At 37.1% G+C, this 18,841-nt stretch overlaps 3 protein-coding genes across 3 annotated transcripts; 1 reads left to right on the top strand and 2 right to left on the bottom strand.

Moving 5' to 3' along the window:
• Window positions 1-776: 776 nt before the first annotated feature.
• On the top strand, window positions 777-1,508 carry PKNH_1212100 (conserved Plasmodium protein, unknown function; the record flags this gene model as incomplete). Its single annotated transcript, XM_002260137.1, has 1 exon — window positions 777-1,508. The coding sequence occupies one exon, from the start codon at window positions 777-779 to the stop codon at window positions 1,506-1,508; it is 732 nt and encodes a 243-aa protein (XP_002260173.1).
• A 728-nt stretch (window positions 1,509-2,236) lies between these two features.
• Window positions 2,237-4,899, bottom strand: PKNH_1212000 (KIR protein; the record flags this gene model as incomplete). The annotated part of the gene is made up of 4 exons (XM_039113964.1): window positions 2,237-2,545; window positions 2,849-3,682; window positions 3,800-3,850; window positions 4,171-4,899. 4 exons carry the CDS (start codon window positions 4,897-4,899, stop codon window positions 2,237-2,239), a joined length of 1,923 nt encoding a protein of 640 aa, XP_038969802.1.
• Window positions 4,900-8,513: 3,614 nt separating this feature from the next.
• Window positions 8,514-16,012, bottom strand: PKNH_1211900 (SICAvar, type I; the record flags this gene model as incomplete). Its single annotated transcript, XM_002260135.1, has 9 exons — window positions 8,514-8,945; window positions 9,301-9,951; window positions 10,259-10,963; window positions 11,354-12,010; window positions 12,259-12,885; window positions 13,225-13,848; window positions 14,042-14,683; window positions 14,907-15,713; window positions 15,839-16,012. 9 exons carry the CDS (start codon window positions 16,010-16,012, stop codon window positions 8,514-8,516), a joined length of 5,319 nt encoding a protein of 1,772 aa, XP_002260171.1.
• Between the last annotated feature and the right edge of the window lie 2,829 nt (window positions 16,013-18,841).

Here is an 18,841-nt window from a genome sequence, read left to right as displayed (position 1 = left end):
CACCGGGGACGTTTCCTCATTAATGCGGAGAAATGTACAACGCAGGGCAGGGTTCGTTTGTGATGTGAAGGGCATGAACTGGGCGCTTTCACTCGTAAAGGATATCCGTCATCGGATAGGGGCTTACAAAGTGGGCAATTTCCGCTCTCCCTAGCGTGATTAAAAAAAAAAAAAAAAAAGTGCACTAAGGCAGGATATTCTTTCACCAAGAATTCGTCATATTAATGTAACTTTTATTTTTGCATATGCAATGCGTAACCATATGGAGGTAAGTGTTCTTTTTTTTTTTTTTTTTTTTTTTTTCCCCTTTTAAGTTTGTACTGTAAAAAATAATCCAAGGGGGGAGCCAATTTGGGCGTATTTTTTTTTTTTTTTTTTTCTTAGCTGGCCTGATCCTCGCGAGGGTTGCTTTAAAATATGTGACAGGGAGAAGAGGGCGCGTGAGGACACAAGTCTAGCTTCACCTGATTTTACCCTGTTGCTACGACTGACTCTATTTTGCGACAAGTCCATGGTAGGGAGAATTGTACTGCGTCCCGTTCGGCACGACGATGACATGTCTGTTGGTTCTGCAGTGGAAGAAAGAAGGGGACACAAGCAGGGGAGACAAAGCCGTCTGTGCGTGTGTGGAGGCAGTCGCGCCAGTGAAGCATGTGCAGCTGAGTCTTGACGGAGACGTTACGTAGACGTTTTATGGACACGGCGAAAACGTAACAAAGACACTATACAGACGAAACGCAAACGTGCATACCCAACTCACCCGTGAAATAAACAGAATGAAGAAAAAGTACAGTGTCCTGGATGACCAAGACCACACCAGCGATTACGACGAAGGGGTAAGGTATAGGGAATATAAAAAGAGTATTCGGAATATACAAATTAATTTTGAGCAGTGGCTTAGCGAACTTAAAGAAAACATAAACAGTTACGAAAATGATAGGCTGAAAAAAAGTGCACACACTGATTGCCCTCCAGAATTTTTTTCCAACAATAAAAAAAAAATAAACGAATTGGAAAACTTATACCAAAATGGAGTACAAACTCTGGATGTAATGAAAATTCATTTTAGTCAAAATAAAACATACGTCTTGGAAATTTCCAGATATTTCAGCATTTTTGATAAATTTAAAATTCAGTTACAGAGTCTTAAGAATATGTTTGATAAAATATGCGTACACAACAGGATTAATTTTTGCACACAGAAGGATTGCTCATCTGTCACGTACAAAAATAATGAAATAAACCACGTTATCAAGGAGAGAAGTGCTCTCCAATATTCGATCAGCGAACTGGACAATATTATTTCCATAGGCCACGAAACCAACTGGAAGTTGAAGTTACAAAATAATTCCATCACAAAGCAAATGAAAAAAATTAACTTCCTAAATGAGCAGATACCCAAGATACATAAAATTATGAAAAATATCAGGTACTATACTACCAGGCGGATAATTATCCTCGCCATTACTATTGCTTCGTTTATTTTCCTTTTTTTTATGTTAAGGTAGATTTGTGCTGATCTCTGTTGTATCAATATTTTTGCAGCACCCAGTGGATAACACCACGTGATGGAGAACTCTACCGGGGAGGGGATTACCTTCAGCCGTGGGGCTTATCACCTTTTATCAGTTATATACATATTCCTTTTTTTTTTTTTGTGTGTGTTTTGATTTAAGCTACATTTTATAATTTAGAACAAAGCGGAGGAGGGGGTTCCCTTTCCAGACCAGTTATCACAAAAAAAAAAGAAAAGAAAAAAATCGTCCCAATGGGGGCGCCATCTAAATGAAGGGTCACCCAAACGTTCAGTAACATGGGGCTGTCCTTTTTCATGAACTTTTCATTCGATTGGCTCGAGCAGCTCGAATTGCTCAAGTGGCTTTTCGCCTTAAAAGAGGCGACATGCAAAACGAGATTATTTAAAAGAAAAAATAAAATAAAAAGATAATTTCCCCCCCCTTTCTTTTTTTCTTCTTTCTTTTACTTCCTTTTTTTTTTTTTTTCTATTTTTTCTTTTTAAGAATAGCACACGGTGTGTACCAACACAGGGAGAAAAAATAAAGAAAAGAATAAAGAAGGAAAAGAAAAGAAAAAGAAAAGAATAAAGAAGGAAAAGAAAAAGGAAAGAAAAAGGAAAGAAAAAGAAAAGGAAAAGAAAAGGAAAAGAAAAGAAAAAGAAAAAGAAAAAAAAAAGAAAGGGGAAAAAAAAGGAAAAGGAAAGTAAAAAGAAGGAATATTACGTCGCATAGTAACGTATATTTCCTGATCTTCTATTATTTGTTCCTGCCCTTCCTCTGGGTGGTGATGGTCGACGTCGTCCTCCATCATCATCATTATAGATGGTAGAAACATCGGTGGACGAACCACCTAAGGTGGATGATCCACCACCACCACCACCTAGGGTGGAAAAATCATTCTCTGTAAAAGTGTCGTCAAAGTGTTGATGTCCAATGGTAGATCTTCTTCCTCTTCCCCTACTCCTTCCTCCTGTATTATTACTGCCACCAAAGAGGGATTTTTTTATTCCATCAAATACATCAGTATACTGAAAAAAAAAAAAAAAAAAAAAAAAAGGAAAGAACATATGTATACACATATACATATACATACATATGTATATACATTTGTATATGCCTATGTAAATATGTATCTACGTATGCGTAAGTATATGTATATGTCTATATGTGCACGTATGTGTATACACATATATACATATGTACATATATATACACATACATATGTATATATGTAGATGTATACATATACACATATATGTGTATATATGTACATGTCTATGTATATATGTATATGTGTATATGTATATGTGTATATAAATGTACTTGTTTACTTTGTATAAAAGGAAACCGATGGTTGGTAATGCTACAGAAACTAATCCACCACCAACAGCACCAGGTGCGATAGAACCGGCATTACCATCTTCGGAAACTGTTACAGAAGCTGAAACCGAACCTGGTTTAGAAGTTCCCGTAGAACCGGGGCCAGAGGAAACAGGAGATTCGATCCACTTCACCTGTTTGCATTTTAATTTTTCCAGCGTCTGTTTTTCGCAATAACTCTTCCTGCTCTGTCCATTGAACCAACCGCAATATGGACCACTGGCATTGCTCTTAACCTCACAGTGTGTACTTATAGCTCCGCATGCATTAATAATGGCATCTAAGTGACTTCTATATGTTTCATCACAAGTCTTCTCATCACCCTCCACTTGAGCTCTGAGGGTTGAACTGTCCGTAATGTAATCATACACTATTCCCATATTATTAAGGAGCTCCTTTTTTTCAGGTAGGTATATCTCGTCGCACATGAGTTTGCACTCGTCACCAGTAAACATTCCTTGCAGTACACCGTGAATTAGCCTCATGACAGTTGAAAATGAACCACCCACTTTTTTATGTTCAGACAGAAGGTTCCCGACCCACGAGTAGAAAAAATGATAACGCCCATCATAGTATGCGTCCCCAACACCTATGCCCTTATGTATTAAACACCAGCCATGGACAATTTTTTCCGCATCATTCTCATCAAACCCCCCCTCCCTCAGTACCTGTTCCACTTGACTCTTTACACTTACTATGGATGCACTACTACAATTACCCTTAAGCCCTCCACCCCTAAATTTCTGATACAACATTCTTGAGGGCAACTCTCCTAATTTGTCTTCCTATAAATAGGGCATTAGGGGGAGAAGAGGAAAATGAAATATATATATACATACATATATACATATATAGACATATATGGCCAGATGTATACATATATATTTAATGGGTGAAGTTACTGTCAAAGGGGGCTTCTCATTGACCGTGGGTATTTGCACCGCCTCTTTTGCCTATGGGTATAATATTTTTGAAGGGGGGGAGTTGGACGTTGGATAGGATTTTGGGGGGGGCATCGGCAGATTAATTATATATATATAGACTCCATATATATGCGTGGACATATATATACATATGTATGTATGTCCATGTTGATCTCCCTTTTGGAGGGTGATCGAGTTCATTTAATTTTTTTTTTTTCCTTTCCTTCCATCCCCTTACCACCATTGTACTGTGGTGGTGATGACCACCACAATGATAGAAGTAGTAATGGTTATCACATCACCATAGTACAATGGTGGTGTGGTGATGGTCATATGAAAAATGATCATACCACTACTTCAGTTTCGGAAACGATGGGTTTTGATTCGAGTACTTTGGCACATGGTAATTCTTGGGGTTGATTAAATTCTTCCTTCTTCTCCCTACCATTTGTCCCCTCAAGTGCGTCACAATATGAAAACCCAGACAGAGTTTTACACCTGGTAGTGAGGTTTGAATATGCTTTATTAGCTTCGCTGTAGGCAGTAGTACAATTATTATTAGCGCAATATTTTTTACACTGAGTGGTATCAATACTCCCCAATTTCTTATAATCGTAATACCAATCGTGCAATTTTTTGGCATGCTCGAACATTCCTTTATCAATATTGTCATATAGTTTTCTGCAGTTATTTTGACAACTATACCCATAGGTAGAGCTTCCCAGGTGGTTGTAAGTTGCATTCATGGCGCTCTCGAATTTAGTGTCATTACTTACTTTCTCCTTTATTCTGTTGCCAATCCAGAAGTATAAAAAACCACATCGATCATAATAAGGGGGATCCCCGCCTTCCTTCTTGCATGCATAATGATGGTTCTCCACTATTCTACTGGCTAAATCGACACTTTCCTGCTCCAAAGTTCCATCCCATATTTCCAATCCTCCCTTCACTGCCTCAACCCTCCTCGCGCTACAATATTGTCCTCCATTCTGCTCAGTCTGGGAACATGTCCTTTTATTAAATTCCTCATATATTTTTTGTGAAGGTAATTTACTGTAATCAGTCGTCCCTGAAGCCATTTTCTTCTACTTCTACTTCTTCTATTATTTTATCCTTTATTTCGTCCTTTAAAGTTTCTTCCTTTTCCTCTATTTAAACCTTCCTTCTTTTCACCTTAAACATTCTTACTACATTTTTTTCCCCCTTTAAAACCCTTCGTTCTTTTCTTCCTTTAAAAACCCTCCTTCTTTTTTCTCCGGCTTAAAACTCCTTTTTTCTTTTCACTTTAAACCTTCTTCCTCTTTTTTCCTTTAAACCTTCTTCCTCTTTTTTCCTTTAAACCTTCTTCCTCTTTTTTCCTTTAAACCTTCTTCCTCTTTTTTCCTTTAAACCTTCTTCCTCTTTTTTCCTTTAAACCTTCTTCCTCTTTTTTCCTTTAAACCTTCTTCCTCTTTTTTCCTTTAAACCTTCTTCCTCTTTTTTCCTTTAAACCTTCTTCCTCTTTTTTCCTTTAAACCTTCTTCTTGTTTTCCCTCCCCTTCAAAACTTCCTTTTCTTTTCCTCCCTTAAGAAACCTTCTCTTTACTCCTTCAAAACTTTATACTTTTCACTTTTTCCCATTAAATTCCTTCTTCTTTCATTAAAACCTTCTCTTCTTTCCTCCTATCAATTAAAATTCCATCTACTTTATTCTTCCTCTCCTCTTCTATTTTTTAATACATCTTTCTTCTTTCCAACATTAAAACCTTTTACCCCCTAATATTATTTTCCTCTTTTCCATTCAATATATATATTTTTTTCACTTTTTTCAATAATCCTTTTATATACTCCATCCTACATTCAAAATAAAATATTTCAACCAATTCCATTATTATTATTTATATATATACACAATTAAAAACAAATGACATATATATAGTTGCCATTCTCTATTATGCACTAAACTTGATCAACCCAAATTCCCTTTTACATCTTCATATGTATTAATGCACCTCAATTATAGGGTTTCCAGATTTCGGGTTTAGTTTTTAGGGTTTAGGTTTGGGGATTCAAGGATTAGGTTTAGGGTTCAGATTTTAACTTCATGTGTTATAGATTATTAAGGTCATTTTACTAATATATAGGATACATAAAACGATGAAAAGCAAATATATTAAATAGGATCGTAATTCTTAAAATGTAAGATCTACCTCCCTTAAGGCTAAAGCCAATGCATGAACCTTAGAACCCTAAACCCGGATCCTTCAACTCTGAGATCGAGATACCTAAACCCTGAACCCTAAACCTAATCCCTGAATCCTAAAACCTAAACCCTAAACCCTGAACCCTAAAACCCTAAACCCTGAACCCTAAAACCCTAAAACCTGAACCCTAAACACCTGAACCCTTAACCCTAAACCGCGAAGCTGAGAACATGAACCCTGAACCCTGAACCCTGAACCCTGAACCCTGAACTCTAAACCTAAAACCCTGAACCCTTAACCCTAAACCCTAAACACTGAACCCTAAACCCTGAACCCTAAACCCTAAACCCTGAACCCTAAACCCTGAACCTTAAACCCTAAACCCTGAACCCTAAACCCTAAAACCCTAAAACCTGAACCCTAAACACCTGAACCCTAAACCCTGATCCTACTTTGACTTTAACCCGGAAGCAACTTCACCTTTAACCGGGAACCCACCTTATCCTGAACCCAGAACCCACCTTATCCTGAACCCAGAACCCACCTTATCCTGAACCCAGAACCCACCTTATCCTGAACCCAGAACCCACCTTATCCTGAACCCAGAACCCACCTTATCCTGAACCCAGAACCCATTTTATCCTTAACCCGGAACCCACTTTTACCTTAACCTGGAACCCACTTTTACCCTTAACCCGGAACCAACTTTTATCCTTAACCCGGAACCTACTTTTATCCTTAACCCGGAACCTACCTTTATCCTTAACCCGGAACCTACCTTATTTTTAACCCGGAAACTACCTTATGCTTAACCCGGAACCTACCTTATGCTTAACCCGGAACCTACCTTATGCTTAACCCGGAACCCACCTTAAACCTTAACTCGGAACCTACTTTTATCCTTAACCCGGAACCCGGAACCAACTTTTATCCTTAACCCGGAACCTACCATATCCGTAACCCGGAACCTACCATATCCGTAACCCGGAACCCACTTTACTTTTAACCCGAAACCCACTTTTACCCTTGACCCGGAACCCACTTTTACCCTTGACCCGGAACCCACTTTACTTTTAACCCGGAACCAACTTTACTTTTAACCCGGAGCCTACTTAACTCTTAACCCGGAACCCACTTTTACCTTTAACCCGGAACCAACTTTTTACTTTTAACCAGGAACCTACGTTATTTTTAACCGGGAACCGACCTTATTTTTAACCCGGAACCTACCTTATCCTTAACCCGGAACCCATCTTACCGTTAACCCGGAAACTACCTTATGCTTAACCCGGAACCTATCTTATGCTTAACCCGGAACCTACCTTATGCTTAACCCGGAACCCACTTTGATGCTTAACCCGGAACCCACCTTAAACCTTAACTCGGAACCTACTTTTATCCTTAACCCGGAACCCGGAACCCACCTTAAACCTTAACTCGGAACCTACTTTTATCCTTAACCCGGAACCCGGAACCAACTTTTATCCTTAACCCGGAACCTACCATATCCGTAACCCGGAACCTACCATATCCGTAACCCGGAACCTACCATATCCGTAACCCGGAACCCACTTTACTTTTAACCCGAAACCCACTTTTACCCTTGACCCGGAACCCACTTTTACCCTTGACCCGGAACCCACTTTACTTTTAACCCGAAACCCACTTTTACCCTTGACCCGGAACCCACTTTTACCCTTGACCCGGAACCCACTTTACTTTTAACCCGGAACCAACTTTACTTTTAACCCGGAGCCTACTTAACTCTTAACCCGTAACCAACTTTACCTTTAACCCGGAACCAACTTTACCTTTAACCCGGAACCAACTTTACTTTTAACCCGGAACCAACTTTACTTTTAACCCGGAACCTACATTATTCTTAACCGCGGAACACATAACCAAGCCATTTCCGCATATTCCCGTTATTCTGTATACATTTTTGGTGTAAAGTGTATGTGTACTTCGATAAAGTTTTTTGTGCCAACACGTATGTACATACAATTTTTCCTTGTATCCGATATGCTCTTGTTTTTCCTTTATATTTTGCGACCTTTTGTAACTGTAATATATTTCATCATCCACCGTCCTTTTTTTTTTTTTTTTTTTTTTTTGGGGTGTGCGTACCCAGGACACATCACAATATGGGCGAACGTTTATCGTCCTGCTTTCCGCAAAAAAAAAAAAAAAAAAAAAAAAAAAAAAAAAAAAAAAAAAAAAAAAAAAAAAAGAGGAAAAAATATTTTCAGCAAACGGAAAAAGAAAATAAAAGAAAAATTTTTTGCAAACAAAATAAGAAATAAATGTGGAAAAAAAAATCTTTCTTTTTTTTTTCTTCAAGAATAAATAAAAAATAAAAAGGAAAAAAAAAAAGGACAAAAGGTGTGAAACCAATATCCTTCATCTTAAACAATAAACCCTAAAACGCGAACCTGAGAACATGAACCCTGAACCCTGAACTCTAAACCTAAAACTGTGAACCTGAGACCATAAACCCTAAAATGTGAACCCTAAACCATTAACCCGGAACCTAAACTTGGAACACGTTCCATTGGAACCTGCTCCAAAGGAATACTTTCCATTGGAACCCCTTCCGTAAGAACCTCTTCCATAGGAACCTGTTCTTCATCCATTAATTCGGATCCCATGAACTCTTGAACCAAAAGTTCCAGAAAATCCTTCTGAGCCAATTGTGTGTCCCCTTTTTGACATTCGTCCAACACTTCAAAATGAATTTCAATAATCGTGCGACGATTCACGCGACCAGAACGTTTCGTTCTTGTTGGAGCAGATGGAGGTTTTCGTTCCTTCACCAATTGATATTCATGTGGACCGGCTTCTTGCTGCACATGATCAAGGACTTGTTCTTGTACGGATGGACCAGGAATTTCACCAGGAGATCTTCTGAAACGAGGTCCTCCTTTACCAAGAGGACCAAAATACTACAAAAAAAAAAAAAAAAAAAAAAAAAAGAATGAGAGGATATTTTTGCTAAGAAGATTGTGAAATGTTCTTTTTACACATTTATCTTTTATTTTTTTAACCATTAAAAAATGTTTTTTTTTCTTTTAACCATGAAAAAAAAATTTTTTTTTTCCTTTTAATCATTAAAAAAATTTTTTTTTTCCTTTTAATCATTAAAAAAAAAATTTTCTTTTCCTTTTAACCGTTAAAAAAAATTTTCTTTTCCTTTTAACCATTAAAAAAAAATTTTTTTTTTTTCCTATTAATAATTAATTTTGTCCATTAAAAAATTTTTTTATTATTATTATTTTTATCTTTTTTTTTTTATCTTACCTTCCAAAGGTAATAAGCCATAGCAGAAAGACCAATAGAGACAGGAGCCAAAGGAAGAAAAGGGGTAAGGAGATCCGTAAGAAGGATGGGACAGACTGTATTCTCTAAGGTTTGTTGCATATGTTCTTTTTTCGTTTGGAGTAGTGGTTCCACATTGTCCTTTACACTGTCAATGCCAATTTTGCAAGTTCCATAATCGTTGTTTTGTGTGCACACAAAACAAGAATTATTACCATTAGTATCTTTGCTGCATTGAGGTAATACACTCTTCATAATGTCTTTACTTTTACCAAAAGCGTGATCAATCCCCTCCTTTATGTCACATTTGGGATGTACCCAACTATGTCCTTTTTTCTTCTCATTTGCCACTGTTTGCAATTGTTTTGCATATTCCTTAAGAAATAAACAACCCATCGTTTGTTCAAACGATGGGCCGTTAACACGGCCATTACCATGGGTATAAATGTGCTGCAGTCCTGCAGCAAAATGCAAACAAGCTGCTTTATTTGTTTTGCTCTGTTTATGGCCTAAAGTATACCAATTGTAGTCTTTGTCACTGCAGTATTTGGCAGCGTCCGACTGCTTTTTAGGGTCGTTCATATTAATTAAAAGTTCCGTTAATTCCTTTCCGATCTTATCCCTCAAGGCATCCTAAACATAGAACAAAAGAAAAAGAAAGTAAGAAAAGAAAAAATATATATGTATATATATATGTATACACATATGTGTATACATATATACATACATACATATATACATACATAGACATATACATATACATATATACATGTACATACATATATATACATATATACATATGTAAATATATATATATACATATATATACATATATACATATATACATACATATATATATATATACATAAATACATATATGTATACATGTACACATACATATGTATATGTATATATATGTATAAATGTATACTGCCATTACCCAAGATGGTGGTGTTCCATTTAGAAGTTTCCCTTCGTTCTTCAGTTTTTTTTTTATTGCGCATTGGACTTGAGTACAAAAAGAAGAGGCCATTTCATTTATTTCGTTTAATGTTGGTTGCATATTGGATTCTGCTTGGAGAAGTTTATTCATTTGAGTTTGGACTTCTTTTCTGGTGTTGCCGTTATCAGTGCATTTTTGTCCATTTGGTTGTGATGGTGTTGATCTTCCAATGAGACCTTCATCAACGAGGAGGTCGCAATCATTAAAATCTGCTTTTCTTTCACACTTAAAGCAATTATTATTATTAGCACTACCACTACCAGAGGTCGAACACGAATTATTTTTTTTATTCCAATTAGTGAACATTAGTTTTATTCTGTCCTCATCAATGGGACAAACATTGTCCGTTTCTTTTTTTATTTTAGTTGCGTAAAGATTAAGTGCTGCGCACATCATAGATTGTTTAAAAAAGTTATCATCATCCGTATTACCGTTCTGATGGGCAGTAGCAACACTCGAAATCTGGTTAATGTAGTCTAAACCTGCCGTGATATGATTACATGCTTTTCTTTCAACACTATGTTCATTACCATAACCAAATTGATCGCATGGACCATTAGTTTTGTTCTTTCCTTCGGAGGCGATCTTGTCAAACATTTTCTTCAGTTCGGGCTGGACGCCGTCATTCTCCCAAAAGTCACACTGTAAAAAAAAAAAAAAAAGAAAAGGTTATATATATTTAGTTAGTAGGTTGTGTAGTATCCGGTTGGTGTAGTATCCGGTCTTTGTCTGCGAGGAGTTTTTCCTTTCCCCCCCTAAAGTAACTAAAGCTAACCCCGGAACCTTACTCCAATACCCCTAAAAACTTATTCTAACACCCTAAAAACTTCACTACTAACCCCTGAACCTTATTCTAGCACCCCAACAACCTAACTCCAGCACCCCTAAAACCTTATTCTAACACCCGGAATCTGACTTCTAACACCCCTAAAACTTTATTTCTATACCCGGAATCTGAATTTTTTTTTTTTTTCCTTTTTCTATATTATTCCTTCTATCCCCCAGTGCTTTGTTGTTTGTAGTAATACTTACCCAAGTCTGCGTAGGGCTACCTTTAGTCCCGTTTTTGTTTTTGTGGTTGTGGAACCATTTGGGTCCGGCGCATCTGATAAAATCGCATAAAGTGAACATTTCATTTATTTTCTTTAGGGTCTCAGTTGAGGTGGTGTTAATTTTGTCCTGAACATGTGTTAACTTTTCCGTTACTTCTATTTGGGTGGTTTCGCCAGCTGCGTCAATTATGCTAATTTCGCATTTGTCAATGTTGGTATCATTCCATTGGCACGGAACACAAGGTTCCGTGCCACTGCAATTAGATTTAGTATTATTAAACTTCCATGAATCAAATGCCTTCTTTAAACCGGAATCGATAACACATTTGGATTGACCTTGCATTTTTCTTGCATATTCTTTAAGGAGTAAACAACCCATTGCTTGTTTCAACAATGGGTCCTTAGACAGGATTTTACCGTGAGTGCCCTTAGACGTTGCGGAATTGGAAAGATCCTTTAGTTTGTTGAAACCTAATGTAAGATGTTGGCATGCCTTCTTTTCAGGGTCGGTGGGTTGCCTACTACCATCCACTTGACCACATTGACCTCCCTTGTCTTGACCCCCATTCTGTTCCATTGCCTTGGACAAATCATTCCATAGTTCGCTAACTTCGCCAGTCGCTGTCCAGAAGTTCTGCTGCAAGAGGTAATATATATATATATATATATATATATATATATATATATATATATATATAAATATATATATATATATATGCATATGCATAAATGCATATGCATATATAAATATGTACATATACATGTATACATGTATATGTAAGTACATACATATACACATATATGTACATATATACATGTATATACATCTGTAAATCTACGTATATGTATGTACATATATACAGTTCTTTACCCCATTCTACTTACCGCAGTTGTACTCGGTTGTTTTCCGTTTGAGGGATTTAAGTGGGATGCTATACATTTTAAACCATCACATAAAGTCTTCATTTCATTTATGTTCTTTATGATGGAATCAGTGTCGGGGTCATTTTTATTGACAATTCCTTCCACTTTGGGCTTTACTTCCGTTTGTTCTGTGGTGCCACCGCCTCCATTTGTGGTAATTTCGCAACTTTTATAGTCGTCATCCTCCCATTGGCACGGAACACAAGGTTCCGTGCCATTGCCATTGCAAGTACCATTTTTACTTGGTTTCCATGACTCAAAAGCGCGTTTTATCCCCTCATCAATAACACAAGTCGCCTTCCCTTTAATGTGTGTTGCATAAGAATGAAGTAAGAAACAACCCACTGTTTGTGCAAATGATGGGTCTTTATGCAGGATTGGGTACTTAGTGCCGTCAGTCTTTATGGACTTTGAAAGTTCCTTTAATTTCTTGAAGGCGACATGCAAATAATTGCATGCCACTGTCGCAGATGGATTATCGAATCCTTTACAATCTCCATTTCCGCTTCCGTCTACATTGCCTTTCGTCTTCATTTCCTCTACCAATTCTTCCCACAATTTCTTAGCATCCTTGGTCCAGAATTCTTCCTGTATAAGGTGGTGATATATATATATATATATATATATATATATATGCATATGCATAAATGCATATGCATATATACATATGTATGTATATGTATACATACATACGTATATATACACGTATACATATACATGTATATATGTATATGTACATACGTACATACATGTATATGTATATGTACATATATATATGTATGTATATATGTATAAGTACATACATACAGATGTATATTCATATACGTATACATATATGCGTACATTATATACATAGATGTATGTACGTATGTATATGTATGTACATATGTACAGTTATTTCCCTTCCTCCCCCCCCCTTTTACTCACCGCACTCTGCTTCTGTTTTTGTCCGTTTGTGGAATTTAGGTGGGTTGCTATACATTTCATATGGTCACATAATTTATCCCTTTTATTTATGTTAGATAGCATATCCTCTATGTTGGTGGTGTCTTCCTCGATAATTTTTTCCACTTTCTCCTTTGCAGTCTCTGTTGCGGTTGTACTGCCTTTTATGTTAATTTGGCATTTGTCATAGTCGCTTTCTTGCCATTGGCAAGGGACACAAGGTCCCTTGCCACCATTTTTGCAAGCAGTTCCTGTCTTACTAAGAGTCCCCCCCAATTCGAAAGCTTTCTTTATTCCCCCCTCTATTTCACAAACAGCCTTCTTCTTCATTTCATTTGCATAAGCGTGAAGTAAAAAACAACCCATCGTTTGTCTAAACGATGGGTTGTCTAAAACTTCACTGTTAGCAGTTCCGGACGACGACGCCGTCGTCGTCGGTTCATACAGTTCTTTGAAGCCGGCATGCAAATAATTGCATGCCTTCTTTTCAGCGTCAGTTTCAAATGAACCACATTGTCCATTCCCTGATCCGCCATTCTCCTTCATTTTCTCTGCTAATTCATCCCACAATTTCTTCACATCACCATTCTCACCCCAGAATGTGACCTGTATAGAGTGGTAATATATATATATATATATATATATATATATATATATATATATATATATATATATATATATATATATATATATGCATATGCATAAATGCATATGCATATATATGGTATATATAGATGTGTATGTATATACTTCTATATGTACATTTTTTTCCCCCTTTCCGTCACCATATTGTACTTACCGCGTCCGTGGTGCCTGTATTCTGTTTTTTGGATGAGTCCGTTGGTTTTAATTGTTTGATTATACAATTCATACGATCACATAAAGTGACCTTCCCTTCTATTGTGGATAAGGTTTTTTGTATTTTGGGGGTGTTGTTGTTCAACTCGTACATCACTTCCCCCACCAGGGAGGTGCTTCCAATTTTAAAAGCAGTGCACACCTGATGCTTATTCCCGCAGGGCTCACAGGGACCGTCCTCCTTACCACTCCCCTCCTTACACCATTCCTTACGTTTCCCCTCCCCCTTCTTGAGGGCCTCTTCTATTCCTTCCTCTACAGCGCAAGCATAACCTTTCCCCTGAGCATGTTGTTTTAATTTCTCTGCGAATGCATTGAGCATTACACAACGAATGGTAGGACGAAATATTGGGTTATTCACTTTGAGTGGTCCCAAATTTGTGTCATCATCCCCATTTTTATGTACCTCCTTTAATGCTTTAGCCATAATTTTGCATGTTGTTTTGCTCACACAATCATTTGCACCACCATTGGGGCATGTGATGTCATTGCACAGAGTGTCTGCATCGGTGTTATCATTATTCTTTTCTACGTTTGTGACAAGTTCGGTGACTTGAGTTCGGACTTCCTTCCAAATATCAGTCTACAATTGAAGTAATATATATATATATATATGCGTACGTACATATACATATATATGTATACATGTATGTACATGTACATATATATACATATGCAGATATACATGTATGTATATATGTATATATATGTATATATGTATATATATGTATATATGTATATATGTATATTTGTATATGTATGTGTATATATGTATGTGTATATGTTCATTCCATTCTCCCACTTACGGAAGTTGACGTTTTTCTTGCTGCTGCTTCTGCTTCTGCGGCCCCCGTTGCCTTCAAATAATTATCTATACATTGTAGACGATGGCACAACTTCCCGTCTCCGTCGTTGTTGTTCTTGTCTATGTTGTCTATGTAGCTTTGGATGCATGCTTTAGCCGCTGCTAACGGATCGACTAATTTATGTAATGCTCCTGATTTCCCTCCTCCTAATAATTCTATAATTCTATCACTACTGCATTTCCGTTCTTGTCTATTTTCCTGCTGTTTCTGCTTATCACTACACTTCGCCCATTCTAATATATTATTGACGCCACTAATACCGCCATTCTGCGTACTCTGCTTTGCATTATTTAACCATTGATCCAATGCAGGACCAATTAAGTTTTCCACTTCTTCCATATCCTCCATTCGGACCCAAGCACATATACTATTAGCACCTGTTACTGAGGGTTGACTTCCCCCCTTTGCCATTGTATCAGATATTATTTTCAACATCTGCTGTGCTTCACATTTATTTTTTAAGATCCTAAATATAATACTGTTCCCTACTATACACCTTAAATATGGCTCCCATGAATCTCCAGGAGTCGTAGGAGTTTTATTCTTTCCCTGCGGATCTAATCCTGCCATCCAGTTGACAATCATCACGGGTACTCGGCATATTTGCTTCATGTGACCTTCTTTCTTTCTATCCTTGGGGTACTTCAAAGTCGAACATGCATTAAGGACACTCTTCTCCTCCCGCGCCCACTGCATGTAAGGCCTCAGTGTCTCCAACATTGTCTCTACTTTCCCCGTCAAATCAGACTAAAAGGAAAAAGAAAAGAAAAATATAGCAATAATAATAATATTAATAATAACAATAATAACGACAAATAATAACAGTAAGAACAAATAATAATAATGATAATAAGTACAATAGCATTACTTACAGGAAGGGTTACGGCTTGGGCAGATTGTCCAGAATTCCCTGAGTGTGTTCTCAAATATTCTTGCCATTTTTCCCTTAGTCCCCTTCCCTCCTGATCACTTTGTTGTATTTCTGAATCCCCCAGAGCGGAGGTGCACGCATTCGGTGCTCCCGGTTGCGTCGCCCCCGCCGCCATGATGGTCGTCTGCTTCTTCTACAATTCGTACATATATTATATATTATAAAATTAAGAAGGGCAAAAAATGAAATGAAATGAACTGGTAGAATGAACTGGAAAATAAAATAAAATGAACATGACTGTTATGACTATTATTGGAAAAAAAAAAATATATATATAAAGAAAAATTTTTTTTTTTCTTGAATCATTCGTTGTTCCTTTCCTTTCTTTTCTTCTTTTCTTTATTCCGTTCCTTCTTTTCTATTCCGTTCCTTTCTTTTCTTCTCTATTCCGTTCCTTCTTTTCTATTCCGTTCCTTTCTTTTCTTCTCTATTCCGTTCCTTTCTTCTTTTTTTCTTTTCTATTTCGTTCCACTACCCTTTATTCTTTTACTTTCCTTTTTCTTCTTCTTCTTTTCTTCTTCTACTACCTTTATTCGTTCCGTTCCCTTCCTTTCCTTTTATATTCCGTTCCTTTCTTTTCTTTTCTATTTCGTTCCTTTCTTCTTTTCTTTATTTCGTTCTTTTTCTTCTTTTCTTTTCTACTTCGTTCCGTTCTTCTTTTCTTCTCTATTTCGTTCCTTTCCTTTCTTTTCTTTTCTATTTCGTTCCTCCTTTACTTCGTTCTTCCGTGTTCTATTCCGTTCCTTTTCTTCTTCTTTTCTTTATTTCGTTCCGTTCCTATACTACCCCCCCTTTTATTCTTCTTTATTTCATTGCCATAAAAAAAAAAAGAAAAAAAAAAAAGAACAATAATATAAGAAGGAAGGTTTCCTTAAAGGGGAAGTTAAAAGAAAGAAAGAAGGTTTTATTAAACGGGGAAAGGGAATGTAAGAATGAAAAGAAGGTTTTCTTTCTCCTCCGTTTAGGGTTCGAACAATAATATGGCCTCGTATTTAACCACCTTAGGGGGAAGAAGGAATCTTATCTTTCTTTTATTTAGGTTCCTTAAAGGGGGAAAAGGAGAAAGAAGGTTTTCTAAGGGAGGGAAAGCAAGGTTTCAAAAGGAAAAAGTAGGTTCTTTTTCCTCCGTTTAGGGTTAGAACAATAATATGTGGCCTGTTATTTTAGCTTCCTTCTGGGAGAAGGATGTTGAAAATTTTTGTTTTAGGGAGGGGGGAGTAGGAAGGTTTTCAAGGGGGGAAGAAAAGGAAAAAGAAGGTTTGTTAAACGGGGAATGAAAGAGGAATGTTCTTTCTCCTCGGTTTAGGGTTAGAACAATAACATATGGCCTCCTAATTAACTCCTTACGGGAGGAGGCGGAAGGAGAGAGGTTCCTCTTTTTTTTTTTTTTTTTTAATTTCTTTCATAGAGGAGAAGGTGAGGAAAAGAGAAGGTTTTCAAAGGGAAGAAAAGGAAAAAAGGTTTCTTAGGCAGGAAAGGAAAAGAACATTTATAGGGAAAGAGGAAGATTTTAAGGGAGGAAAAAAGGAAGAAGTTTTAAAGAGGGAAAAGAAAGAAGAAGGAAGGTTTCCAAAGGGAGAAAAGAAGGAATTTTTTAGGAGGTAAAAGGAAGAAGGAGGAAGGTTTTCTAAGGGGGGAAAAGAAGAAAGGTTCATTAAGGTGGAAAAGGAAGATTCAAAGGGAAGGAAAGAAGGCTTAGGGGGAAGGAGAAAGAAGGTTCAGGGAGGTCAGGAAAGAAGGCTTAGGGGGAAGGAGAAAGAAGGTTCAGGGAGGTCAGGAAAGAAGGCTTAGGGGGAAGGAGAAAGAAGGTTCAGGGAGGTCAGGAAAGAAGGCTTAGGGGGAAGGAGAAAGAAGGTTCAGGGAGGTCAGGAAAGAAGGCTTAGGGGGAAGGAGAAAGAAGGTTCAGGGAGGTCAGGAAAGAAGGCTTAGGGGGAAGGAGAAAGAAGGTTCAGGGAGGTCAGGAAAGAAGGCTTAGGGGGAAGGAAGGAAGTAAGGTTTTAGGGGGAAAGAAAAGAAGGTTTTAGGGGGGAAGAAAGAAGGTTTAGGGGGAAAGAAAAGAAGGTTTTAGGGGGGAAGAAAGAAGGTTTAGGGGGAAAGAAAGTTATGTTTAAGGGATGGAATGTTCTGCTTAAGAGAAGGAATGTTCTGTTTAAGAGAAGGAATGTTTTGTTTAAGGGAAGGAAAGTTTTGTTCAAGGAAGGAAAATGTTTGTTTAAGGAAGGAATATTTTGTTTAAGGAAGGAAATTTTTGTTTAGGAGAAGGAATGTTCTGTTTAGGAGAAGGAATGTTCTGTTTAAGGGAAGAAAAATAGCTGGAAGGACACGTAAAGGAATGCAGCGGAAAAGAAGAAATTAAAAAAAAAAAAAAGAAAAAAAAAAAATATGTGTGTTGTGCAGTAGACTGATCTTGCTATGCCCATGAAGTTAGGAAACAAGGAAAGGATGGTATGCAGTACCTCCCCCCCCCTCCCCCCTTGGGCGCATAAACGCTCCGCCCGTTTTCCACAATATGCGCGACGGACATCCGCAAGAGTCCGTTATTTATTTTTTGCTTTGTTCTTTCTGTGTTTTGTACAAACAAGAAAAAAAAAGGAAAAAAAAAAGGAAAAAAAAAAAAAAAAAAGGAAAGGAGGAAAAAAAAGAAGAAATAAATAAGTTTATAAAAAATAATTTCGCAACACCGTACTCCTCTCGCCCTTCATTTGTAAACTTTTTCATTGAGATTAGTGTTTTTCCTTTTTTTTTTTTTTTTTTTCTTTTTCTCCTTTTTTTACGCTCTGGTGAGGAGGTGTTCCCTTCTTTCTTTTTTTTTTTTCCATAAATTAGAAGAACCGAATTCCAAAATTTATCACCATCCCCGCCACATCCCCCTTAAACGGAGATAAGACAAGGAAAAAGACTACGAACATGTGTGCGACGTTTTTGGATATCACCGAACGTGTTG

This window comes from Plasmodium knowlesi, assembly GCF_000006355.2.
Source record: "Plasmodium knowlesi strain H genome assembly, chromosome: 12".
Taxonomy (NCBI): Eukaryota; Apicomplexa; class Aconoidasida; order Haemosporida; family Plasmodiidae; genus Plasmodium; species Plasmodium knowlesi.
The sequence above is the reverse complement of the archived record's forward strand: the minus strand, read 5'-3'. Positions and strand labels throughout refer to the sequence as shown.